Source organism: Sander lucioperca, chromosome 13, assembly GCF_008315115.2.
Source record: "Sander lucioperca isolate FBNREF2018 chromosome 13, SLUC_FBN_1.2, whole genome shotgun sequence".
NCBI classification, from domain to species: Eukaryota; Metazoa; Chordata; class Actinopteri; order Perciformes; family Percidae; genus Sander; species Sander lucioperca.
The window spans coordinates 4,931,674-4,953,826 of record NC_050185.1 but is presented as its reverse complement, the minus strand read 5'-3'; the positions used below and the strand labels follow the sequence as shown (position 1 = coordinate 4,953,826).

Sequence of the window (22,153 nt, the reverse complement as noted above, 5' to 3'; positions counted from 1 at the left end):
TTCCTGTGTAACACCATGTTTGTCTTTTTCTCCTGTCTTTAACAGATTCCCTTTGTACCCCAGAGGAGAGCGCTTTCATTTTGAATATGGTGTCTACTTACTCAACAAGAACATTGCCCAGGTATGAACAGACAAACAGTGCACACATGTTTGCTATAAATGTGTCAATGGCAACTTATTCTGACAATTTTTGTGAAAGTGAAAAAATGTTAATTAATTCTAGCGTAACATTTTTTATCCTGTTATCCTATAGTCAAAGATTTTTACGGAGGGATCTACCGTGACTACATACCAAGATTTGTTTGGGAACCAGTACATTCTCTGAACAATACACTGGTGGGGAAACCACAGTTAATAGCACAAAGTTAATACTGTATACCTGTCATTCTAAAGTGCTTTTCCCCACTTCTTGCATTAGTAAATGTGTAACATTAATGAAAAGGCCAAGTTCCTACTGAAGACATACGTCTTTAGAAACGTTTCACAAATATATAGTTTTGAAAAAGAAAAAAGAAAAATAATTTCCTAAAACAGCTGGACACTATAGTTTCTTAGCAAGGCTTACAGGAGTAAACAGTGCATTTGCTGGGGACTATTTTCAGCCGCAGATTTGGTGCTCTTGTGAGTATCTATACAGCAGCAGGAGGTGTATGTGGGACAGACTCAAAATACTATTACTACTACTATTACAGTTTCCATGTTATTTGTAAATTAAGGAACGTGTCACTCAGTGATGTGTTTTTATCCATGCGAGTGGCATGGTTATATGGATGTCAGTCGGTCGGTCAGTCCACCTCTCTGACATAAAAGCTTGGGGATGAATTGGCATGGCATTTCGTCCAGTACCTAACTAGTTGATGACCAGAACTAAGGAAATACCCATCAGCCTCAACTGTACCTTGTGTTAAGAGGTAATGAACAAATGTTAGCATGCTAAACTAAGACATCACTAAACATGATAATAATTATAGCTGCTTTACATCAGCATGTTGGTATTGTCATTGTGAGCATGTTATCATGCGAACAACAGCATGTAGCTCCACTATGCTTACTACAGCCTCACCGAGTCACTGCCATCGCTCCAGAGTGTTGTTAATGAGGCTTTGGCTACACAAGCAACACTTGTTATAGAATCAATTCATTGTTGGTTTTGGTATATTCATGAAATTTGATGAAAAGAAAAATATGGAATATCCCCAGACTTGTCCTTTGCTGTACCTTTGAAGGAGCAGATAGTTACAACATGAAATGTGTCTGTGTGTGCACGTGACATTTGGTACACAAGTTGAACTAATGCTCTAAATTGGTTTCTCTTTCTCTCCCCATCTTTCATTAACACAGACACCTCAGGGGAGGGCTGAACTCCTGATCTATCTCTGCTTATTAAAGTACACCTAATGTGTTGACCTGGGTTACTCCCTTCATTCATCCTTTTAGACATATACCACTGGCTTATAACAATTTGCATTCCATTCCTTGTTTTCGACCGCATTCAGGCGGGAATGAAGGGCCTCTCCACTGAATAAGACTGGGCAATTAGCGCTAGCAGGTGGCTGACTTCAAACCACTGCGCTTTGGGAGGTTTCAGTTCTAATGCCAGACCACAATCTGCTAGCCAATATCCAAGTCTGCCATCTTCCCACCAGATTCCAAGGATACAAAAATAAGCCAGATAAGAACACATTTTAGACAGCAAATGAAAATAAGTGCTCTGTGAAACCACCAAAGGGAACGACAAAGTGGCATGTTGTGTTTTGGAAGCCATTATTCAAAGCACTGTAGTGTACATTGTTAGCTCAGTGTACATTGTAAACGGCAAACTCTAATCTGACACTCATTCCATCACGTCAAGTCAATTTTATTTAAATAGCCCAATATCGAAATTACAAATTTCCCTCAAGGGGCTTTACAATTTGTTCAGCACATGACGTCACCCCTTTAACGGGAAAAAAATGGAGGACACCTCAGGAAGAGCAACAGAGGAGGAATCCCTCATCCAGGACGGACAGACAGGAAATAGATGTTGTACAGCATAGACCAACATAGTAAAAGGACAGTATGGACAACCAGGATTGTAAACATGTCTGGGCATAGATTATTGCTTGCCGATCTAAGCACTCTCAATAACTCTCAAGATTGAACCCACACACATGTTAGATTCTCCCAAATATTCACGGGCATGCATTTGCACCATTGTGACTTCTAACAGACACCTGGCAAAGGTTTTGCAGTGAAGCTCAAAGTTTTTTTTTATACTGCTCATATATCCCATAGTTGTAGTTGTTGGGTACTATTTTCACCCGCAGATTTGGTGCGCTTGTGAGTATTTATACGGCAGCGGGATGGTGCATGTGGGCCCAAAGACCCAAAATACTATTACAGTGGCCATGTTAATTGTAATGAAGCTGTACTTTTGCGTGAAATACATTTTAGTCTGTGAGGTAACACAGTATCTACAGACTAACTTAGCTTCTGAAATAGCTTATTGTGATGGTGATATATATATATATATATATATATATATATATATATATATATATATCACCATCACAATAAGCTATTGGCACACAGTAATATATATATATATATATATATATATATATATATATATATATATATATATATATATATATATATATATTACTGTGTGCCCCAGAGACCAATTTAAATGTGCCTGACACTATGTAATCTTTTTCACATGTTGGACATTTGGCATGCAGTCATCTACATTCATATTCCTACCTTCTTTTTCACATGTAGGACATTTGGCATGCAGTCATCTACGTCCCCCCCGTCCCCCATTGCATGCTCACCCTTGCTGAAAGTTTAATTTGACTACTGATAGAAGGCACATGCTTAAAGAGAAATGTTCTTAATCTGACTCATCTTCTCAGCAATAAAAACTAAAATAATATTTCTGAATTTGTGGTGTCAAAATGGTGCAGTGATGGAGAGTTGGAACACATTGCACATGCTTTAAAGCTTGTATATATATATATATATATATATATATATATATATATATATATATATATATATATATATATATATATATATATATATATATATATATATATAGAAACCAGATGTAAACCATCTGCTGTAACACTGGTGGGCACATGTGAGGAGTGCATGATAACTTTGTAAGCGCAATCTGTGGAATGATAGATTAATAAATGACAGCATGATGTCTGTGGCTTATTTTGTCAGTGACAGAAGGGGCACACGGCAAACTGAATGTAGCCCATGCACATAGAAATAAACAAGTTGTTCATTGTACCACACCTTATGACAACCTTTGATATAAAACCACTTCTTTTTCATATTGTCACTAAAGCTAACGTGCTCTGTTTTGAACAGCTTGGTAGGGCATCAGTAGTTTTACAGGATAGCAGCTTTCATTGAAAACCCTGTCTCATGCAGACCATGTGTGCCTGGCTACTTAAGGATGAGTTATCATGTTGACTCTAAAACAATATAACGGTGCTACAGGGGTAGTCCAGCTCCATATGAGATTGATATTAGACCATAGTTTTAAAACTGAAGCAGTCGTAAACATTTCAAAGTCAATTAAAAAAAGTTGTTTTTTCATTTTTGTAACTTGGCTTTAATGGTTGCCTTTTGTAGAGCCAGGTGTGTTCTGCAGCCACTGCACAGCTCGTTCAATGTCTGGCTCTGTGATACAAAGCAGAGGGCTGATTTCACAGCAGAGCCGTCTCATTGGCTGATTGGCTGGTTTGCCAACCCATTAGAGCCTGGGTGGGAGACGTTAGCTGTCCATCTCTTATTAAATTGCCCTGTGTGTCTGTTTGAAAGTGATACAGGGACGCTGGCGAAGGATCAGGGTCACACCAGGTCGACCCTGCTTTGATGTGGCAGAGGGAGAAGTTTGCTTTTATTAGGCCTCATGTCATGAGGCCATGGGCAAGGGGGGGTGGCTGTTTGGAGCACCCTGGATGTCGGATGGTAACGCACTCCCATGTTGCCACCTCCGGTTAATTTGTTTGACAAAGACAAGTTAAGAAAGGCTTCATGGAAATTCAGTCATTCTCACTAGCTCCTTCCTATTTCCTTGTGTAATTAGCAAATATTGCGAAATCTGCAATGCGTGAGTGACTTATGTTTATGTGTATTATCATATATACTTTCTCTCTGGTCGCAGTTGAACTGATACCAGAATGTGGATTAAAGACAATGTGTTTTTTCTCTCAGCTAAGTTGTTAAATGAATGGCATCTGGCGGGCTGCGGCTTTTCCTTGAAGTAGTTAGCCACAGGTATGTAGCTGTGCCTGAAGTGCCCATCCACAGGGACGCACAAATGTTAAACCTGCCATTCCTCCATTCACAGAGACAAATTAGCCAAGTTAGTGTGGCTGACTCCAAAGGAAAGGCACGCCATGTGTTGCTTTTACTTACTCTCTGTGTTCTCCAATAGGCTACGTTGTTGAGAAATCGGCATGTGTGGCTGATTAGATGACAACTGATGCTATACAAAATATCTAGGTTTTTTAAGGAGGAGGGGTGGGCACAACAATTAGCTCTCAGTCACTAAGCTTGGCATATCATATTTTGTGGGCCTCAGGCACAGGAAACCTAGTATTGGGAATTAAAACAGCAAATCTGTTGCGGCACAACCAGGTCACCTCTGGGTTTGCCTTTATTTTTGTCTACTGGGGAAAGTCGCCTGCAGTCTCCCACCTTCCAAGTCTCTGGGCAATTGCACACCATGACCTGCAGGCAGAGTGCCATTCTGGTGGTCTGAAGCATACGTCAGAGCGCCTGTGGCCATTAAGAGTGGCAACTGTGGCTCCATAAAACACGGCTATGACTCATGGGGGAGCCTACTGTGTTTAGTGGTTAGTGGAGGTGGCAGCAAGAGGAACAGGAGCTGGTTGGCTGGGGTTATTCATTTTGAAGCTATTTGGAAAGGTTGTAGGTGCTCTAGCAAAACTAAGTTTTGCTTCAAAATGACAAAAATAATGAGCGAGAGTTAGTGTTTTCCACAGTTTGACTGAATTAATGGAAGTGGTAGATATAGAGTGGTGTTTATGGTGTTGTTTTGTACATTACTAAATATTGACATGTATTAGGCTGATAAATCCAGACGTAATGAATACAGATGTAAATTAATACTATGAAACAAATTTCATTATATCACAGCCTATTGGGCATGATGCATTATTAACTTATTCTCACCTACAGCGAGTTCATCAGCACAGTACAGTCTGCGGTGAACAGGCAGCATTTTTTGCATTATATTGATGTTAAACTGGGTTAAACATTTAAAAAAAGCAAGGTTAGATGCAAGATAAAGGCAAACTCAGAATGTTGTGGTTACATAGTATTATGATCCACCGGCACTAATCTCAACCTTACAAGGAGACCTGGTTTCGAGATAACATAAGAAGAGAAATTGTTCTCGTCCTCCACTGACACCACTGAAACCGAGGTTTAAACATAAGTCTCACTGATGCGTACCTGGAAAATGAGCTGACTGGCAAGCAGTCTCTGTGTGCTATTTTACAAAGAGAATATGGAAATATACTGTGTGTGTCATTAGATTTTGGTGGATTGACTGTAAGCAAGCCCATTCCCCTTCTCTTCTGTTCTTTGCACTCTTTTCTCATCCATGTCATCTTTGTTCATTTGACATATTCCAAAGTCGAGGTCCTTCCTTTAGCCCTGCACCACTGTGACATCTCATAACCCCAGTCAAAAGAGATACGACATAGTCTTGGCATAGCCCTTTGCGGCCATTAGTTCATGTGATTGTGCTTCGATAGAAACCATATGACCCAAGCAAAGACGTGCAAAAAGGGAACATTACAGCTCCCTTGCACCTCATAACTCCTCTCCATTTCAGACTGAGTTGTCAAGAATGTTCAAATTTCCCAATGAAAACTATCTCCACTGGTTACCTTATTTCCTCTCTTCTGTATTGCGAATGTTGGAGATGTAACAGTCCACAACAGGGTTTTGTGAATATAGTTGATTCTATAGTGAAACAATGGGCGTACCATGTTCGCACACAAACTCAGTTTTTCCACATTTGACATTCCTCTAAGGAGTTGTGTGTTTACTCTGTCGATCCACAGGCCCGTGAATCAGAAATGGCTGTGTACAGTAAGTGATTGTGTAATAGTTAGATGTCGGATATCAAAACATGTGCTTCAATCTTCGTAGTGTTGTCTAGGACTGTTCTTGGTTTCTTTTGCTATATATTTTGCAAACTTTCCTTCAATTGTATTTTTACAGTGTTATTCCAAACAGGATTGCATGTGTCAGACCCCATATCCTGAACCTACGTCTTGTAAGAGTCCTTCCTCGGGGAAAAAAAAAATCATAGCTGACAAGGATCTATTATTCAACGTCCAAGGCATTGGTCATATCTGCGGTATTTATCACCATTTATTTACTCTATTGCTTGAATTCCTTTAAATAAGAGCAGACACTGGAGCTTCAGCCTATTTCCCAGCACAATCTTTCTGAGAATTGGAACATTTTTAGACAGAACTATTCCAGGTTTCCCTCAGAAGCCTGTTGGTCTGTCTCTCCATGTCCGACTAGGGCTTGCGGTTTGTGACTCACTTCTCGGTGCGTCCCAGAGAACGTTCCAGAAAAATAAAAGGAGAGAAAAACAGTCGATTACATCTTCACTGTCCACTGTCCAAGCAGACTCCTCAATGTTCAGAATTTATAATGCAGCCCACTGTACGCTGTTTGTTTACCTGAACCCTGGACCACGGTTCCCCAGGCTCTGCCACCATCTCTTCCAGACAGAGCCTGGAAGTAATCAGGCCATTTCAACTGCCTGCTGCCACTCATTGTCTCCATCCTTCCATAACGGCCACATCCGTTTTCCATTTTACAGGGAATGATATGATAAAACGCATAATGGGCAGGACAGGCATCAGAAAATGTTGTGCCAAGTCAACGTAATATACGTCACGACACACTCACAGGAGGAAAGAAGGAATGAGGCACCAAGTTAGGTTCTCTTTTAGGCCAAGCCGTAAACGTTTTATGTTTTTGCTTTAGCCCGGTGAAAAATAATTTGAATCTGTATGCTCTGAGCATCATTTCCCACATGGCCACATGGTGTACAAATGTTGGATAATCACCCCCTTACATGTAATAGAGGATAGGTTATGGACCCTAAATCTGACAATGTGTTTTGCATTTGAACGCCATTAAGGTGCCACTTTAAACAAGATCTCTGTACTCCGCTGACAGTTAAAAGCACTTCATTAGTGTACTTTATTTATCACATTTCAAGCAAGAAATTATTGTTGGCAGGTTATAAGTGGGTTAAGTTGAGAGCGGTGTGGGTTGCTTTGTGAAATTGTTAACAGCATGACATGAGACAGTAGGCTGAAGGCTGTCTGCTCTCTCCCTCCTGTGATTGATGCACAGAGAGAAGAGGGGAGTCACTGTTTTCATGGTGCCGGTCTTAAGATTAGATCCGTCAAAAGGTTGTAGTCCGAAGCCTACAGTGCTCTGTTGTCTCATTTGGATCGTACATTGTATGCATTGAACAGACAAGATCTGAATATTATTCTGATAATAGGGGTCTATGTTTGCATCTAATAATGCAGATTATAGGTGAGTTATCCTCAAATGTGGTAGTGTTTTTTATGTGCTCTATAACTGCTGTATACGTTTGTATTTGTGCTTAGATTTAGCTGATTTTTTGAAAACATGAAACATGAACATGGAGCAACCTGTGATTTATGTGTCTTGGCCCAATCCGAGCAAGAGATGTGTGAGTAGAAGCTTGACCAGCTCTGTGCACTGCTTCAGGAAAAATGGCTACTGAGAAATTACATTTAGATAAGAACTGTTTTTCTGCTCTGAAGAAACTGCCTGTAGGAGGAAAAAAAGTAGTATAGTCATCCTGTGGCTCTCTGAAACTCCTTGTTCAAGCTACCTTTTAACCAAACCCAGGCCTTAATGTACACGTCTCTATGCCCATTGGTTTTCATAGACTTACTGTGTGGTCCCTTTTTTCCATCACAAACTTTTGTTGTTAGCTACTGCTCACATCCAGTGCCACTCATTGGCCAGAGCGAGTTGTTGGTGGCACTCTTTACAACCAGAAGTGGGAGAACCCTCTTCTATAAACAGATATTTTCCATACACTGCTGAATCAGGGAGATTGTGGAAAGGCGCTAGTGCGTCTGAAGTGCTGTTCTTGCAAAGCTTTAATTGCCCTTGCAGATCCCGTTTTTGATAAGAAAGAAGAGTGGAAGTAATTGATGCTCCAATCCTGACCAGTACAATAGAGAGAGAGTGATCTTTGTAGTCCCTCAGTTTGACGTCGGCCAGAAGTTGCGATTTACAAGCAGCCCTCAGACCGCAGTTGTAAGTGTATGTCACCGTTGTGTGGTTTCCAGTTCTGGGCGTAGGTGCGTAGCGAAGGCCGTCAGTGCGCTGCGATTATGCCTGAGCTCCAGGGTTTTACGGGAATTCCTCTGGATAGCCACCTATGACTTTATGAAACACTCAAATCGTCTAATTGAATTTCCACATTTTGTGGTTGGTAGTTCCAGGGTTGTCCATCACCGCAAAGAGGTACCAGAGGAGCTAGTTCCACTAAATATAATGATAGAAGTAAATGTTAATCCTGTGTGTGTGTGTGTGTGTGTGTGTGTGTGTGTGTAATGATAAAAGTAAATGTTAATCGTGTGTGTGTGTGTGTGAGAGTGTGAGTGATTGGAGAGACTCACATGTGCTGCCAAAGTATTCCATTTTTGTTGGTTATTTAAGCCTTGACCAAAGTTTTGGGTCTTTAGGTAGTCAAGTCAAGCCACAATGTTATGTAATGTGCAGAGATTGATGAGGGCGAAGACGTCATTGGGCAGAGAGGGACCCGTAGTGATAGTATATTTTATCTTATAACATCAGAATTAATAGGTAGACATCCAGAAATGATACATTTAGTGGCATTTTTAATTAGCTTGAATCACCTTTTATAATCAATCAGTGCTTTGCGGTCACGTTATCATCATCATCTCAGTATATCTTCTTCCCACAGGTCAGACTGTGGGTATTACTGGCAAAATGTTCTGAAAACCAGGGGGTTTGCTGTGATTCTTGGTGTTTGGAAAGTGTTGGCTGCTCTGCTCCATCATTTACTTAATAGTGCGTCTGCAGTTTCCAGCTGGTTTGAATTTGTAGCTGAGGCCGGTTTGTTCGTTGTCTGCTCTCCTGTTGTCTCGCTACATGCATACCACTCTGCTTCAGCACCAAGGCCTTCTCTGAAGTCCCTTCATTTACATACAACTCCTCTGTCTCAACTCCACTTCATGTTTCTATGGTAATATCTAAAAATGTTGGCTTTAGTTGGAAGGAAACTAACTGCTCAGTAGATAAAAGGGAAGAGAAAACCCCATCAGACAGCCCATTGCAAGTTAAATAAGTGCTTTAGTCTTCGCTGGAGGTTATATCTCTTCCTTTGATCATAGTTATGTCATTGTGTGTTCAAATATCTACAGTTTTTGGATTATTCTGTTTTTCTTTTAGTGAGGTAGAGGGAAACTGGACCAAGGCACACAAACATAATAATTCTCTCTGCTTGGGGTCTGTTTCGATCTGCCCGAGCTCAGCTCCTTGGCCCACCACCAACTTGTCCTAAGAATGGAGAGGGCAGAGACCAAATATATTTAATGTCAGCAAGTTTAGAAAAACTAGTCTTTCTTGTTAATTTATCAAACCCTGTGTGCTGTCATGTGGGTGTTTGGGAGTAGAGGTATTCAATCATGAGCGCAGTCCTTGCAGCTCTTAGAATTAAACAATGCTGGCCTCATCTGGTCAGTATTCGAAAGAAATAGCAGCCGTCCTGGCTCTGTGTTACTCCTTCTATCCGGTGCCGTTCCTGCTTCCATGTGGATTTCATTACAGCCCTTTGACTCTGGCAGATCAGCAGCTTTTCATCTGATGTACACAGCGGCTCTGGACCACAGAGTTCTTTTAGTGGCACTCATCATCGAGCTAAGAGAGTCAGTGTCTCTTTCCCCTAATTTGGTTTCATCAAGTTGATGTCAGCATTAGTCTCTTTCTCTATATGTCAGTCGCTCCAACACTCCTCTCTGTCAAATAAAGTCTCACCTCATTAGGCTAGTGTCTCTCTATCCGCCCTGATGTCAGCCTCCATTACTCTGCCAGGAGGAGAGGATATGGGTGGGGTGTCCTTGTGGGGTGTCATGTCATCCTCTGTGCCATCCAGCCACAGCTTTCTCTTTATTAATGAAGCGTCTGTGATGAGCCCAGGCCTGTTGTCCCAGAGGCCAAATAATCGTTTTACAGTTATTGGAGAAAAGGGGCTAAGTGGCTCATGAAAGCAGCTGTTAAATAAACACCAGCTCAAGTTAAAAAAGGAGGCTGCGAGACGAGAGGGCTCCTTTTTTCTTTTCCTTTGAGAATAATTATTGTAAGCTGTTTTCTCTGAATCTGAATAACTTTTATTTCCAAGGTATTAGTTGTATGAACGATGTTACTGTGTTAGTGTGGTCCTGAAACGAGTAACAAAATGCATAGCACTTACGGATACCTACAGTATTGGCCTATATAGTGCAACAACATACAATATCTAATATATAGTGCAAGAATAGTAGAGATTTGGCCATGCATATTCATATACTAATTCAGTATCTACATTAGCGTAGAAAGCTGCCTTGGGAACCATGGCCATTTTTAAAATAATTGGAGCTGTCAATTGATTAAAAAATGTAATCGAATTAATTACATACTCTGTGATTAATGAATTTAAATTAATCGCATACATAATTAACGGTGCCTGAACCGATACTTTTTAATAAAGTAAAAAAAAAAAAAAGAAAGGTACTAAACAACAGTTGGCGACATTGACTTGTTTATTGCTAAGACCATATGGTCAAAATTAAATGATTTAATAATAATGTAATAACTATAACAATAACCACCAGATGGGAAAAGGACATTTAACAATAACTTTGAATGTCCCACGAGGCTGTAAATTACCAGTTTCATTGAACGCACCGTCTGTGTTGTTCCTCCGACGGCAGCTGCAGATTGTTACACCCCGGTGTTGAATCCTCTACAGTAAAACACAGTCAAACTTTACACCGTTTAGCGTTAGCTGTCAACATTTTAACCGTGTTTAATCCAGCTACTAGCTAGCGGTAGGCTAACGTTAGCTGCTGTCGAGTATAGTGTTAACTAGCTAGCGGTAGGCTAACGTTAGCTGCTGTTGAGTATAGTGTTAACTAGCGTCACGTGCAGCAGTGTTTGTGTTGCCTGTAACGTCTGTTTCAGAACATCAGAGAGAAGTGCAGACATATCAGTGGCACCAGATTTTGGTAGCCAATCCTATTCAGGAAGAAGATTTTCACAAGTAAATGTTCCAGTTAATGATCCAGGCAGCACATTCTCGTCTCTCTCCTTCATTTTACAGTCCAATGGTGGCTCCGGGTCAAACGTCAATATGGAATGGATTAATCTGCGTTATTTTTTTTTATTTTGACAGCCCTAAAAATAATTATAACTAAGTAGTAGTTAATTGGATTGAATCTCACTGGAAAACAACTGCTGAGTGTGTGAAGTCAAAGGCACTGCTCAAAGGTTGGTTCCAGTTGCACGTGAGCTTATATCATATATTTAGATTCAGTTTGATTGCATCTCAACTGTTTTGTTTGTTGTTACGCTCCAGATTGTTACTCACCCATTATGATGGCAAGCAGGCATCTCTTAGGTTTTAGTGGACAAATTATTGCCAATACTGTTGTCGTCCCCATGGAAACGGACCCTTTTTTACGTTTTAAATGTCTCTGCCAAGTCGTTGGCTTGTGCGTTTCAGGGCAATTAGGATGCTGTCCACAGAAACTGCATCCAACTACAAATATAAACATGCTGTAATTATATTATGTCAGCTCATGTGTTTTGGTCTTAATGTGTTTGGAGCCTTAGCCTCACAACCGTTAGGACGGTCAGAGTGAAGCAGTTTGGGGCAGAAAGTTATTCTCGAGTGGTGGAGAGTATTGCTGTGAGAACCACCTGTCAGCAGCAGTGACATAATTCTTCTCCATCCATGTTGACAACCTCAGCCATTCTATACCAATTCACCAGTCTGTAGAACAGAGTTAGGCTCAATAAATCCAACTGATGAGAGGAGCTTTGTAAACAGTGTTTTTGTAGATTGGTTGTGTATAATTTCACTTGACTTTCAGTTTTAGTTTGTCAAATGTCATTATTGCATCTAATAGAGTTGCGCTGTCTTGCTTTTTAATGTCACTGATGAGATGACAGATGCTGATCTTTCTGAAGCTGCAAGTGTTTGGTTCTTATGAAATGGCAGTTGTAGGAGAGCCGGATTGACTCGTATTTCACTTCAACCTTCATTTCAATTCAGCAGTGGCCTTCTTCCAGCTCATTAGAGAGTTAGAAGCCACACGTTTAACCTCACACTCTTTCCCTCATGTTGAATTAATGTAACAACCCACATAGTTGGCTACCAAAAGTGTGGAAAAAAAAAACAAAAAAAAACGACCACACAATAGCTATTTGTTTCTTTTCCATCAGTCTGTTTCTGCCTCTCCTCAAGTCCTAATCGTATTAGGTTCCTTGAGAATTGGGTCACATTTTTGAAAAATCCAGCACAGGTATTTATTTATTATGAAAACCTGCAGCTGTTTTTGAAGAGGAGTTGGACACACAACATGGAGCTTCATAGTTACATCTAACATGCAACTGTATTAGGAGAAAGCAATATTACTGAATGTGTTGTTGTCATTTGACTGTGATGCAATTTCAAATGAAAGGTAATACTATGTATTACCTTCATTATATTAAAATATTACAGTTCATTTTTTTGTTCGGCTGTAGCAAATGGAGGCTGGCTGCAGCTGGAGAGGAAGTGCAGCAAATGAATCTAATCATTGTATCCTAGGCAAACAAATTAAGAGCTGTGAGCTGGTATTATTGAGCATAAAGTCGAGCGGGTTTGAACTCTGGACAGCACTCAGTTTGAGGACATTGTGAGCCTGGATCCGCCAGTCGAATCACAGATTACACCTCTTTATCTGATTTAAAACAAAGCAGCTAAGCATTGCATTGCTTTTCTAGGTAGGATCAAATATTGTATATAATAACTTGTCTCCGTATTCTGATCAGCCATTCACTATGACAAACTCTTTCTGTATTGGACTATGATTCTTAAAAGTGCAGCCCATTGGCAGTGCAAAAAAAACAAAACAACCTTTAACACTATGCAGGGTCACAGTTGAACAAACCCAGATGATTAGAGAATGCTCCAGGCTCTCCAAAGTTAACCGGACACGGCCTATACTCCTCCCATACCGTGACAGCTTTCAATTTGATACTTGGAGCCAATAAAAAAAAAAAGAAAGCCAAGGGTTCTTTTTCCTCTCTTTTGTTTATTGAACGGTTGCTGCTTTTTAATTTTTAACCCCTTAAGAAATCATTTTCATCGCTACTCTATTTGCTGAACATATGCACTGGATTTTACTGCACAATTTGTTTACAGTTAAATTTGTGACTGGAGATATGAGTTAACAAGCTGAGTCATTACTATTATCTCCTTTAGGCAAAGTAGCACTCAACCATCTTACAGTGTAATATCACTTTTTTCATCACTGAAATCCTGGTTTGGGGCAACACAATTTAGTTTGATCAAGTGTGTATCTAAAATCAATGTGAACCTTTTATACCATATTTAACATAAGCTGTTCTTTTCTGTGTTATTGTTCTCATGTAAGAGTTCTTTCTGAAGCATTATGTGGACTTTGCCAGTGGCTCCTGGATAGCTGACCACAGTCTCGGATCTGTTCTACAAGACCTCAGACATAGCTGATCTGTCAGCTTACAACTAGGATGCATGCTAATACTTAATATGTTCATGGCCGTATCCTGATGGCTCTGTCTGGCTCCCACACAAACACACATTTACACAGATAAACAGGAAAAACAAAAATCTTACACAATCTGCAGTATGTCCTGTGTGCACAAATCAGTGCAGTCAATAAACATACGTACATTGCATGCCATACACATAGCCAAATCCTTCACCATGTGGATATATTAAATACCTCTCGTTTTATAATTTATACTATTTTCCTCACCAACCTAAATTCCTCCACAGAGCAGTTTGATGCTGCATATTTTATCCTGGTAGAATAGCAGCACGATCTGTCAGGAAACCCCTTTGAACTCTGTATAATATTGGAAGTCTTAATCTAGGGCTTTCTGATTACTGTTTTGATAGGGCATGTAGTTGGCCAATTAGTTGAACTGTAGGCCAGACATAGTCATTTTACTGTCATCAAGGTTGTATTCATACTTGACAAATTGTTTTTACCTCGTTAGCTGAAAGAGGTTTACAATGTTATTTGCCAGATGCAAATGTTTGCTATTTTTATGTAGTGAGGACTAGTGAGAAACGACCAAACTATATCCCAGATCCGTTATTATTCATTCTTCATTTCTTCACTCACACTTCTGACTTGTTAAAATAACTCCAGACATTTGGATAAGTAGCTCTCAACAACCATAACTGTGAAAGCAATCCATTTGAAAGTTAGTAACTGAGACAGATGAAGAGGAATGTACACAGTATGCCAGCCCAGGCTCTCCCTGTGACCTCCAGTCCAGTGGTAATACTAAAAGAAAATCTCAGTCGTAAAGCCATCCACAAAATAAAGAGGAAACGAAAAGAAAATAATATGCCCATTCACGAGGAGTGGAAGGGAGAGGAATTGTGGGCAGCATGAAGCCAGGATAGGCACCTGCCCACAAACCATATATTCATCCTCCTCTCTGGCCTACTATTTTCCTAGGGACCTTGTAGAAACATAACACACACATAAAAAAAGATTTCCCTTGTAAAATACCACAACACTTTTATTCCAAATAATCAAATGAGTGTGATCAGACTGGCTAAATTAAAATAATGTTTTAACGATTATATTTGGCAGCTTTATTTAAAAGGCGTACCACAACTAGGGCAACGTTTTTGTGTTGGTTGAGGAACACTTTCCTCCTAATAATGTATCTTTCCAGTCCGAGGAGTAGACATTAGAGCCGGGCTATCCTCCATTTGACTGCAGTCACCCATCACACATCTTGTGCCTTTCACTGTTTCACTGCCACCCTTCGCCATTCAGACCACAAACGTTTGTGGCTTTTCCTCAGGAACAAGCTCCGTATGCTTTAAATGGGAATCTTCAAAGCATTGAATTAGCATATTCTCCTAGGTGTGTGCCTCAGCCAGGCACCAGGAGTCCTTCTTGTGAGAGCTGCCATGGAGGTTTGATGATGGTCCAGCATGCCAATACTGCTAACAGGAAGTTGACCTCAGTGTTGTGGCTTCACAAACAGGGTCAGCCTCTGTGGCTGCTGGGTTACTTTACAGCAATAGCTCGGCTCCAGTGTTACAGCGATGAGGGGGATTAGCCCTGAGGACCAAAGCGACCCTTTAAGGATGGAGGCTCGTCCTATGCTGTAGGTGTCACTGTAGCACACAACACTCATTGGCCTCCGGTGCTGACCAGCTCATACATAGACTAAATAACCACATCATGAAGGGGTTTCATTAAGACTGTAGGCATGGCAGTACCCACCTCCCACCCTCCCTGCAGTGATTGGGGTCAGAGGAGACTAACATTGGTCTCTTGTCACCGGTGGTCTCCCTAACTGAATTTCCTATTCATCTCACACAGCCTTTCCCGTAATTATGTAAATCTGTTGACCGAATTTGGCGGCAATATGATACTCCACAAAGTGTAACAACAAGTAATGCGACGAAAGAATCTGGTTTGAATTAGGGCTGCATTTGAATCAGACTCAGGCCCAGTGAGTGCACCACACCTGTATTAGATTACTGCAGTGTGGAGGAGACAGAACGGAGAGAGTAAAAGGAGCAGAGTTAAAGGATGTTAAATGAAGTGGAAGAACTTAGAGTATGCAATATTAAAAACTGTTTTATTACACGCTTGTCTGAAATGGCAACAGGGACGGGAAGTAGAAAGAATATTACATTTCATTTATGTTGAGGAAGTGCTTAAACATATAGTATGAACCATGCAGCCAGGCAGTTCCCATGGACACGAGTGTTAAGTTTGCTTTGGTTCTTAAACATCTTACAGTGATAAGGCCGCGGCTAAAGTTAATAACTTAGTCAAACACCATAATCTTCAACATACTGCTCCCCTGTCTGCTATCTAATCGTCTAGAGGTGTGGATATGTTTATGAAAGTGAAAAGGACTTTAAGGCCCTGCACATCTTGAGAGGATTCTGAAAGGCAATTATTGTCAAAGTTGCAACGAGGGCAGTTTTTCCAGGCCTGTAGCACAAAATCTCCCTGGATGTTTAAGTAGGAAAGCTGACCAGCAATTTTACCAAATTTTAGGCTTATAGAACTCCCTCTTCAACTTGGAACAAAAACCAAATGACACCTTTTCACTAGACATTGAATTTAAGCTCTGCTCTAAGTATCTAGCTCACATGCCTGAGCAAGATAATTGTGAATATTAGATTTGAGTGCTTTAGATCAGTTACAGGCCTCCATAAGCTAAGCTACGGACCTTTTAGATGATAGAGGCTGATAAAAACCATAAAGTATTAACCCATGACTTTCATTCAACACAGAAACAGTCCTGTTGCAACTCTTCAAATTCAGTCAGACCATTTCGGTCTTGCTAGTCCCTTTGAAAGTTCTTACACTTCCTCATACACTCAGGGCTGCTCAGCAGAAGAATGGTCTTTGATTGCTACAACCTGAAAGTGTTCTTTATCTGTTTCCAACAACCACTTAAAACTCATATCTAAAAAATATTTTAGTTTGAATTTGAATTCTATCATAAACAAACTGGAGCAGGTGTATTTATATTGCCAGTATGCTTGATTTAATTACTGTGAATGTAACTAATTAATTTAGTTCAGGCCTGGACTGCTGACATCAGTTATTCTTTTTTTATCGTCTCTGTTGACACATTTCTGGAATTGACGGGAACAGTCATCAACCATTCAACATTTAATATTGACATAAAATCTGATAATGACATGAAAGACTTGATCCGACTGCTGTCCAATCAGTGCAAAATACACATGGTTCTGGCAAAAGAAGTCTTGCATCAATGGTGGACTCCACTGATTCAGCTCTACTCTTTTTATCTGCGTGTTTAATTTGAAATGAATATAACGTACTGGACAATCCCTGGACCTTAAGAGATCTTATACAGAACAGTTGGTTTACTTCCTCTGAACACTTGAATGAAAATAAACTGAATACAGACAAAGTAATAATGCACTTCTTTGTTGATCCTTATTTTCTCTTTCGGTTTGCCCTTTTGAAACGTTTGAAGCCGGGCCATTTGGGTGAACAATAATTTCTCGAACCATTTGGCCGCTCGGGTTATTATGTTGAAGTGTCAACATTTCAGTATGGCATTTTCTGCCCAGTCTACATCCAATGTAACTAAGTGGAAACGTTACAATATGAAATAATTATTGAGATCTTAACCCAAAATTTAACATGGAAAATAAAGAAATACTTTGCAAGTCATGTATGAGACAGCGGAGATTCTTGAATATGTGGGAAGATAATTTCTATGGTAAGAAAACGCCTGTGGTGTTTATGAATCCAGATTCCCAGTTTGGCTTGAAGACTGGATAATGATGACCGTGGCATGTATTCAAAGCCAGAAAACAGCTCTGAGTTGAAGGGAAGTGAATTTCTGTTGTGAATGAATTATATGACTTTAGCCAGACTCAAACAACATTTCAGCCTTGCTCTGTATATTTATTGAGACACATGAAAGGCTGCAGTGATTAATCAAGTTGGATTACATATTTAACGCTGTACCACATGATTTTTGAGGTTTTCAGCCTCCATTGCACCATGTGATGCATTACCTACCGTTCTCATACAAAGCTGCAAATGTAAAATCTAAAAACTGCAGGTCAGCGAATAACAACAAAGGATAGCTATAAACACACATTAAATGAAAACATTAAGGAGCAATAAGAATAAACAGAATATTTTCATATTCTCGTTCTTCTGTAAAACATCTTTACAACCGTTCTTTGACTTCATCTCCCAGCCTCCATCTGCAGCCGCTTTGTCTCGGCCATTTTGTACGCATCCTGGTCAACATTTCACCGTAACTTATTTAGTGGATGAGTGAAGGCTGTACAGAGTGAGTTTCATTATGTGCCCAAGATAAGCCAGATGGGCGGAATCATAGCACTGCTGCCAACATAATCAACCATTTTAAATCCACTAGTGAGCTAGAAAGAGCTTCTCAGAGGGGGGATCCTGTCTAATATAATTTAAATTAAGTTTTGGAGACAACACAAGGCATGTTGATAAGACCAGAAAGTACAATCTTACACTATAGTTCCACAGAGCCTTTTATATATCACAACTATGGACAACATCAGTGGTTCTGGGTGGATTTCTTAACCTTACATTATCATCCCCAAACATTGCTGTTTTGGCTACATGTGCCTAGGTAAATGTTTCGGTATGCACATTTTCAACCTTTGTGTCAAGAATGAATGTTTTTGCAATTGGTTCCTGGCATTTCTGTTACAGCTGCTTTAGATGAGACATGGACCAAACTGATGGTTGCCTCTTCTCTCACACTCCTTTATTCCAAATGAAGGTTTTTTTGGTGGGGGGGAGAACAACAACTTTATTTCTTAATGATACTTCCTCAAAGTCATGACTCGAAGCCAATTTGATCAATTATCCCCAAGCACCTACTGATTGATTTGCAGTGTAATGTTAATATATTTTATATATATATATATATATATATATATATATATATATATATATATATATATATATCTGAATATTAGCAACACAACTAAATTAATGACAGACTAGGTGCACAAGTTACTTAGACTGGTGCATTTAAATATGCCTTCCCAGTTTAAATGAAGAACCTGTGGAGATATTGTTTGGCACAAAGCTTTTTTGTTATTTCTATCCAGTGCTCATGCACTGGACTTTCGTGCAAAATGAGCACAACGTGCAAGTATCAGAACGTAAAGCGTCGTCCGAATGATGACTGACCGATTGAAATATTGTCTTAATGCAGTTTGGCTGCTTGTTATTCGAAATTGCGATAGAAATTAAAAAATAAATATATATGCAATAGACATTTTATATCGTTTAGACGATATATGTCGTCACATCGCCCAGCCCTAGTGGAAAATACAGTTCAAGTGAGATGGTAAAGATCAGTTGCCATGGTAACTACCTCGTTTTCACTTTCAGTTTCAGCTGCAACGTGTTGTATTTGTTGTTATATGTTTAATTTTATTTACCATGTTCAAAGTAATAGTCAAACATAGTTCTGTTATATTGTTGGGTTAAAGTAAATGTACTGTATAACACAAAAACTTGGTGAGGTCTGGTTTTGCTGCTGGGCCACAAAAGATAACGCCAGTGCTGTAATTCTTCTGGACGAGTCAAACTGTTTATTGAAACGTCAAAACAATAGATCAGACATAAAATCTCTGTACATGTAAATATAGTGTTGTAATGTACGTTGTAACAAACCATATCAGCCCACTGAGGTGAATGGCGTGTTTATTTCCTCAAAGCTGGACTTCGAAAAGTTGGCAACAACAAAAAAACCGACCCTGAGCTTATGTGTGGCTCACAGGGCTGTAAACAAAGATTTAAGATAATTGGATTGATGTGCCACTGTGTAAGTTGGTTATAAGAAGACAAAGAGACATAATTAGAGAATCAAAACAGGAACATGCATAAATAAATTTAACGACCACAGTAATGAAGGGAGTGAAAGTTCACCTGCTGCAAACAGGAAAGTTGGCGCTTGCAGTCTAGTGTGAAGGAATCATCTGCAGGCAAATTCTTGGCTAGAGTTGCTTAATCATGAAACAAACATAAACTTTGTGTGGGGTATGTGGTTTTCATGAGCCAATCAAGCGGACACCATAGATGCCCAATAACCGCTCTCACGAGAAACAGTTGTTTATTTTTTTGTCTCACTTGAAAATTAAATGTATTAAAATCTTCGACGAATAGCCCATGACCTTACCACCCATATAAGTAAAAATAAAAGTGAATGCAACATTGGTAATAGTATGGTACATGCGAATCTAACTATTATTTATAGTTTTCATTATTTCACTGGACTCGTTAGCAACGTGTCAGATTTTAACAGTAATTTGGTTTTGACTACTGTACTTGTGTGTTTTTAACTTGCACAAACTATGTAGTTGATTGTGCAGTTTGACTGACCACTTTGTTTGACGTACAGGTCACTGAAACACTGTTAGCTTTGGCTTAATAATTAGCAGTCCAGCATGCAGACTTTAAAGCACTTCCTGGCACCATCAGTAGAAATTATGGTAGAAGTGACAGGAACTCTTCCACTAAACTGTGACAAATTAGTCCACACAAATGTTCATAATTTGTTGCAGGATATTTTATTATGCCATAGTGTCTTTCAGCTCTTCTAATGTTTGTTTTTACAGCTTGTTATTTATTCACTGCTATGTAAGCTCATGAATCATCTTAACCAGAAGAGACGCAGCCCTGAAATGTTGTCAGTGGCATGTTGTCTCCCATAGCTCCAGTTCTTTACACATAAGGTCTATGTATGGAGACTGTGTCAACCTCACGGTCTCTGCTGAAGTATCCTGTCCAAGGTTTGACCAGAGGGATGGTGGAGGGAGGAACACCTGGTTAGCCCCTCTTTAACAGGACCTAATGAGCTCCCTGATTATCTTCCCCAGGGAGTATGTAAAACCTATGTCCTTTGTAAAATAACCATTTCTATTTTTACCCCAGTGGACAAAACCCTGCTGATTATACATCTCTGGGTAATTGTCCATGATACAGGTCAGACATGCACAGAATACTCCAGAGTTTGATTTGGAGACTTTTAACCTATTGACACATGAAACGCAATGCTCTTGATGAAAATATCCTGCGTCCCAGATTTCTGTCCACTGGCCATCTCCGGTGACGATGGAAGACCACTTGTCATAAAATGCCAATACCACACAACAGTTAAACTGTTGGGATGTCTGCGCTGACAAGTGGCTCCTATAATGACCTCGTAGAATAAAAGGTGGGGAGGGGAGAGGGTGCTTTGTTACCTGGGCCACCCTTCTACACCACATCATCAGCAATCAACCTCAAAATTCTCTGCAGCCCGCCCACATTTGTGGTCTAATGTGAGAGTGATTAGTACTGACAAACCCAGGGAAACAGTAATACGTGGCATAAGCCAGGCTGTGTTTGTTTAGCCTCTGTACAGAGCTCCGGGCAAACAAGCAGGTTTTGCCAAATGATGGGTGGCATGTACTGTAAACTGACTGGTTCCCGCTGGCTCGAGTCAGTTTGAGTGTGTGTTTATGTGTGGTCGTGGCTCCAGTGGATTGGCAGGCTGAGACTGTATACACTGCTGCATTCTTTGGGCTGTTACTTTATCTTTGAGATGGATGAGTCCCCATATCCTCAGATGTGATGGGTCAGTTGCACTCATCCTCTAAACTCTCACACAGAATCATACCAAACCTTGCAGTCATACCTACTGATTACCCACTGCTGCGGAGTCTCCACAGCCCTGAGTGGGTTTTGTAGAATAGCTAAACAGGAAAGGGAGTGTCCAGACACAAAGGTGTGAGCAGCGATGGGGAGACCTGGCCAGATCTGTTTCACTATGTCATCATGTGAAAGCCCCCACCCCCCCCCACCCATCAACTCCTCTCGCCTTTCAGCTGTTCTCAATGGGCCCTGGGAATTTCTCACCACGATCTGGTTAGCCCCATTACAAAGAACCCCGTGGCCAGCAGCTTTGAAAGCACTCTTCCATACACACAGGAACAAGCACGCAAAGGACTCCAGCAGCATTCATCACAATGATGGATGAAAGGGAAACTAGAAATGACAAGCTGTCTTAAGTGGATTGATCCTGAGCAATTTGTATGATCTGGTCTGGAGCTGTTGACATAGGAGGTTGTTTCTTGTTGCCGTGTTTGTGTAAAAATTCTCTGTGATACTCACTTTACTGGGTTGTGGAATTAATTCACCAGTTTTCGTTCGCGTTCCGTGCGACAGAAATCAATTTGCTGTGCCTTTTTTTTTTTTTTTTTTTTTTTTTTTTTTTTACTGCT

The 22,153-nt window shown here is 40.2% G+C and overlaps 1 protein-coding gene across 1 annotated transcript in view; it reads left to right on the top strand.

Annotated features, from left to right (window-relative positions):
- uvrag (UV radiation resistance associated gene) overlaps positions 1 to 22,153 on the top strand; it is a 97,435-nt gene that overhangs the window by 59,859 nt on the left and 15,423 nt on the right. The window contains exon 13 of the mRNA XM_031310848.2: positions 46 to 121. Coding sequence (XP_031166708.1) covers positions 46 to 121 — 76 coding nt within the window. The remainder of the gene's footprint in view (positions 1 to 45; positions 122 to 22,153) is intronic.